Source organism: Akebia trifoliata, chromosome 10, assembly GCF_017979445.1.
Source record: "Akebia trifoliata isolate Shusen 1 chromosome 10, ASM1797944v1, whole genome shotgun sequence".
Taxonomy (NCBI): Eukaryota; Viridiplantae; Streptophyta; class Magnoliopsida; order Ranunculales; family Lardizabalaceae; genus Akebia; species Akebia trifoliata.
Window position 1 is genome coordinate 1,949,219 of NC_141384.1, and position 6,000 is coordinate 1,955,218.

Sequence of the window (6,000 nt, forward strand, 5' to 3'; positions counted from 1 at the left end):
TTTACCAGATCTCAATATTAAGATCTAGATTCGATCAATTAACATTCGGATTGGATCCGAATCGGGTCAAACCCGACTTCGTATGCAAAATCTAAACAAACTTTATATATCTCAACAAATATATAATATAATTTATACAATTTCTAACATTTTATCGGATCAGGTCCTTATTGGATCAAAACATGGTTGATCCAGATCTAATCCAATAAGATATCAGATTAGATCTTTATCGGCATTCAAAACATCAATCCAGACCCAAAATTATCAGAACTGATCGGATTTTGGATCTGATCCGATCCATTGACAGTCCTGCATTAGAGCCACACCGCCTCAAAATCCAATGAAGACCATTTGACTCAACCAAAATTTGACCAATCAGACTGAGTTTTAGTGTTTGTGGGCCTGCCAACAAAGACAAACCAACCCTTCATGATGTCTGTGAGACTAATATGGTAAGTCAGAGAATGAGACTCAGATCTGAATCTGGTGCAAATTCATATCCTCTATTTTTATCACTATAGCCCATCGTTACTTGGACCAACACACCTAATAAGAAGCTGATTGGTGATTTCCATTTATTAAATTTTCTCCTTTTTGACAATTTTATTATGAGTGGTGATAATATGACTCTCCACATGACACACGTAATGGACTCCCTAACGTGACAAGTTCTGTAGATTAATGTCTCGGGATACATGATTGCACTTCCCCATAAGAAAGTGTATCCCAAGATGTACAGATCTACGATTTTTGAAATTGTCCACGATGTCAGAAAGTCGATTGAGTATGCCACCTAACGAGTCATATTATGAGTACTCTTTTATTATCATAATTTTAAGGGTAATTCAGAGTTGAGACACCCTCCAAATTTATTTATTTATTTTTCACTAATAGAGACATCCCATGTTTTCAAATTGACATGTTTTCAAATTGACATGCCTTTCTTGACACAAGTTTTATAATAGAGATTAGTATAAAATGACTTAGATGCCCTAATATTCAATCTACAATAAAAGCTCATAGATTATCCTCAAAAGCATCAATCTCCTAGTTTTCTTTTTCTTGAGCAACAAGTGTCACTACCCCCTCCTGATCCACATTGGGTTTACAACATTCTTAAAATTTGATCTTCCTCAATTTTCAAGCCTCGAGAACAAGATTGAGTATTTAGAGAAACACAATGTTAGATTTTTTGGTAAAAAAATTAAGAATTTTTACAACAAATTAAAGACGGTAGGTTGATTATAGGATTGAATAAGTTAAACATATTTTAATCTAGATTAACAATTTGAAGATGAAAGATTTTTACGAGTTTTCAATCTTAAAATTTTATCTTCTTCAACATCAAGAGCATGATAGGTTTTTTTTTAGGATGAATATTTTTGATAGAATTGAAGATGCTGAATTTAAAATAAAATTAAAGAAGTTAAAAAAGAATAATGATTTTCTAACGCTCCCATCATAGAATCGTAAATCATTTGCCTCAAGATACATAGAACAATAAATCTTTTGCTTGTGTGTCCCGAGGCAAATGATCTACGATTAAGGGATGGGAGTATATGTCAAAGGGGGGGCGTCAGATTATCACGGCTCATAAAATATTAGCTTAACCTAGACATTAACAACTTGAAGATAAATGATTTTGTAGAGAAAATCAATAAATTTTTTTTTTTGGCTAGAGATTAAAGACAAGGGTATTTAAATCATTTTACATTAGTCTCTATTACATAACGTAAGTCAAGGAACAATGGCATCTGTTTGAAATCCCGGTTATGTGAAATATTGACCAATGTGGTGTGCAACGGAGGTATGGAGTTGGATAACTACTTACCTTCTTGAAGTACGGGATACGTGAAAGAGAAAAACGGAGAAAGCGTAATAAAATGTCAAATATGAGTGTATTTTGGTCATTTAGTTCCAATGCTAATTGCCAAGGCATTTTTACAACAGTTCATCCGCGAAGGTTAAACAAGATATAAATACGTTTGTGGATCGTTTCTTCTTCGACGACTTCACAGATCGATCCCCATTGTTGCAGAGATCTCATCTATTCTTCTCAAGTTTCTGGATTTCTTCTCTCTCTATCTCTAAAAGGTCAGTTGGTTTTTCAATTAGTCTACAAAAGAATTAAAATTCCATCTCAATCTGTTTCGATTATCACGATTATATCCTCTGTTACTTGTTAATATAATTTCATCTCATTTGCATCCAGATCTGTTAAATTTTCATTGAAATTCAAAACCCCAGATAAAAAATCCAAACTTATTTGCCTCTAAACCATTTTTCTGATATTTGATCTAGGGTTCTTCCAGATCTGACAGAAATCCAGCAAAAACTGGTTCAAAAAATGGGCTTCTTGGATCAATTTAGGATCTTGATCTTGATTTCATGTTTGATTCTCAAATCCGGAGATGGGTTTTATCTTCCGGGAAGTTATCCTCACAAATACCAAGTTGGTGATCAATGGTCGGTGAAAGTGAACTCTCTCACTTCCATTGATACTGAGATCCCATTCAGTTACTACAGTCTTCCCTTTTGTAAACCCCTTGAGGGTGTCAAGGACAGTGCCGAGAACCTCGGTGAGCTGTTAATGGGGGACCGAATCGAGAATTCTCCATATAGATTCCGAATGTACACTAACGAATCCGAGGTTTTTTTATGCCGATCCAATCCGTTATCGGCTGATGACTTCAAGATGCTCAAAAAGAGAATCGATGAGATGTATCAGGTTAATTTGATTCTTGATAACCTCCCCGCGATTCGGTACACCAAGAAGGAAGGTTACTCCCTTCGGTGGACTGGGTATCCAGTCGGGATCAAGGTTCAAGATGTGTATTATGTGTTTAATCATTTGAAGTTCACGGTTTTGGTTCATAAATACGAAGATAACAATGTGGCCCGAGTGATGGGTACGGGGGATGCGCCCGAGATGATCCCCACTATAGGGAAACCTGGATCTGAGGTGCCCGGTTACATGGTTGTTGGATTTGAGGTAGTCCCATGTAGTTTCCAACACGATCCTGAATCAGTGAAGAATTTGAAGATGTATGATAAGTACCCGTCACCCATTAATTGTGATCCGAGCACCGTGGCGATGGCCATCAAGGAAGGTCAACCGATGGTTTATACTTACGAGGTGTCGTTCGTGGAGAGTGATATAAAATGGCCATCGAGGTGGGATGCCTACCTGAAGATGGAAGGATCTAAGGTTCATTGGTTCTCGATTCTAAATTCTCTAATGGTGATCACTTTCCTTGCGGGAATCGTTCTCGTGATCTTCTTGAGGACTGTGAGGAGAGATCTGACTCGGTATGAAGAGCTTGACAAGGAGGCTCAAGCACAGATGAATGAGGAGTTATCGGGCTGGAAACTAGTTGTCGGTGATGTGTTCAGGGCTCCAAGCAATCCAGCGCTCCTTTGTATAATGGTTGGGGATGGAGTTCAGATTCTTGGAATGGCAGTCGTGACGATCTTATTCGCTGCTCTTGGATTCATGTCCCCGGCTTCTCGTGGGACCCTTGTCACAGGTATAAATAGTAACAATAATTTACGATTTTTTGAAAAATCCCATATATTTTTTTATTTAAATATTTTTGTAAGTGTTATTTTATCATTTTATATATAAAATATGAATTTTTTGCACTTTAAAGGTTATTTTTGGTTTTTAATTTTTCGAATGTTTTCCTGAAGTTTTCTCTTACTGAATTATTCCCGAACCCCAACCGTGTCACTATGCAGGTATGCTCTTTTTCTACATGGTACTTGGAATTGCTGCGGGTTATGTTGCTGTTCGAATGTGGAGGACGATCGGTTGTGGTGATTACACGGGATGGGTTTCGGTCTCTTGGCGGGCCGCGTGCTTCTTCCCTGGTATCGCTTTTCTGATACTAACGACTCTGAATTTCCTCTTATGGGGTAGCCATAGTACGGGTGCAATTCCGATCTCCTTGTTTGCTGTTTTGCTCTTGCTTTGGTTTTGCATCTCAGTGCCCCTTACCCTTGTTGGCGGGTATCTAGGTGCAAAGGCACCCCACATTGAATACCCGGTTCGAACAAATCAGATCCCCCGAGAAATCCCAGCTCAAAAATACCCATCTTGGTTATTAGTTCTTGGGGCCGGGACTTTACCATTCGGTACCCTTTTCATCGAACTCTTCTTCATCATGTCTAGTATTTGGATGGGTCGTGTTTACTATGTTTTCGGGTTTCTCTTCATTGTGTTAATCCTTCTTGTCGTTGTTTGCGCCGAAGTGTCTCTAGTCCTCACTTACATGCACCTTTGTGTTGAGGACTGGAAATGGTGGTGGAAATCTTTCTTTGCTTCCGGCTCGGTTGCAATCTACATTTTCTTGTACTCCGTAAATTATCTTGTATTCGACCTTAAGAATCTGAGTGGTCCTGTCTCCGCTACTCTCTACCTTGGGTACTCGTTGTTCATGGTTCTCGCTATCATGCTTGCCACGGGCACCGTGGGTTTCCTTTCTTCTTTCTGGTTTGTGCATTATCTATTTTCTTCAGTGAAGTTAGATTAATCCAATAATCCCTGCTAGTGTTGCTGAGAAATGGTAGAGATCTGTTTGGATAGTGAAGAACACAATCCTGCCCACCCCTAAATGTTTTTTTTTTTTTGCATTTTCTTTCTTACCTGTATTGGGTTTATTTTGTAGTTTGGAAACTTGTTAAAGGTAATAATACTCTCATCCTTTTTTCTTTCTCTATTCTTTATTTGGTAATAACACTGTTGTTTACTTGCATTGTTGGAGATACGAAATGTTGTAGTTACTAATAGTTCGAAACTGGATTTTCCTTTGTATTAGGTTATTATTGAAAAAGGGTTTCTTTACTTGAAATTGATGGATCTGATGTTTATTAGTTAGAGTTGCAAAACTGGTTTTTTTGTTTGCTCGTAGTACTTCATATAATCATGCATGTGTGAGAAAAAATGAGTTTCATCCCTTGTAGCGATCTCCTTGCGAGACATAATAGTTAAGTTCCAGGAGAGATTATTCTGTTACGACCATTACTTTGGTACAAATCTTAATGTGGATGGGTAGTGAAAGATGATATCTTTGTTCGTAGTTTACCGATTCAGTCCAATTTGTATACTGTTTTGGCTTTGATTAAGTTGGCAGAAGTAGGCTCTCTTCGTCTTTGTTCTGTTTATAAAGAGGTGGATGTAGACAACATATATTTAATCAAGTTGAGAACCAGGTCCACAGTCATGTGTGAGGAGTTGTAGCTAGTAAGTGATACGTGCAATTCTTTGGTGATTTTCAAATGAATTGGGGTAGCATAGAAAAAGTTGGTGTGACAATAGAATCTTAATTTTATAAGGACTTTTTGTTTAAACAAATGGATCCACATTCTGTGATTTGTGAAGACCACCCCCCCCCCCCCCCTGCCCAAAAAAAAGAAAAAAAAAAGTCTTTTAGTGATTTACATATGAATTGGGGTGGCATTAAAAAATAGTTGATGTGGCAATAGAATCTCTCAATTTTATGGGGACTTTTTGTTCGAACAGATGGATTCACATTCTATGATTTGTGAAGTGCCACACCAAGATGTGTGATTGTTTGGTGATTTACATATGAATTGGGGTGGCATTAGGGGGGACATTTTGTTCAAACAAATGGATTCATTATGTGATTTGTCAAGTGGCACGCCAAGATGTCTGAAAGTCTTTGGTGATATGAATTGGGGTGGTATTAGAAAAGGTTGGGGTGGTGATAGAATCTCTCAATTTTATGTGGATTTTTTTTTTTTTTTTTTTTATGGTTCAAACAAAAGGATTCATAGTGTGATTTGTGAAGCTTTGGTTGTCTTATTATATGTCTTTGTGGTTTCAGTCCTCGTAAGCTCAGTGGGGGGATGGGGGTGGTGGCCGTCTTGGCCAATCCGTCCCCCTTTTCTCTTCCAATAAAATTTGTTTTTACCTTTCAAAGAAGATATCGATATTGAAGATAGGACAAATATAAATACCACGAACAAACATTTAAAATT

The 6,000-nt window shown here is 37.6% G+C and overlaps 1 protein-coding gene across 2 annotated transcripts; it reads left to right on the forward strand.

Annotated features, from left to right (window-relative positions):
- Positions 1-1,925: 1,925 nt before the first annotated feature.
- LOC147392676 (Endomembrane protein 70 protein family) lies at positions 1,926-4,754 on the forward strand. 2 transcript variants are annotated; one of them, XM_086455951.1, is made up of 3 exons: positions 1,926-2,094; positions 2,313-3,527; positions 3,739-4,754. In XM_086455951.1, exons 2-3 carry the CDS (start codon positions 2,348-2,350, stop codon positions 4,530-4,532), a joined length of 1,974 nt encoding a protein of 657 aa, XP_086312077.1. In that variant the 5' UTR covers positions 1,926-2,094; positions 2,313-2,347; the 3' UTR covers positions 4,533-4,754. The 2 variants fall into 2 exon arrangements, with proteins under 2 accessions (XP_086312077.1, XP_086312076.1); XM_086455950.1 differs by having other exon boundaries at positions 1,927-2,094; positions 2,302-3,527.
- Positions 4,755-6,000: the final 1,246 nt, after the last annotated feature.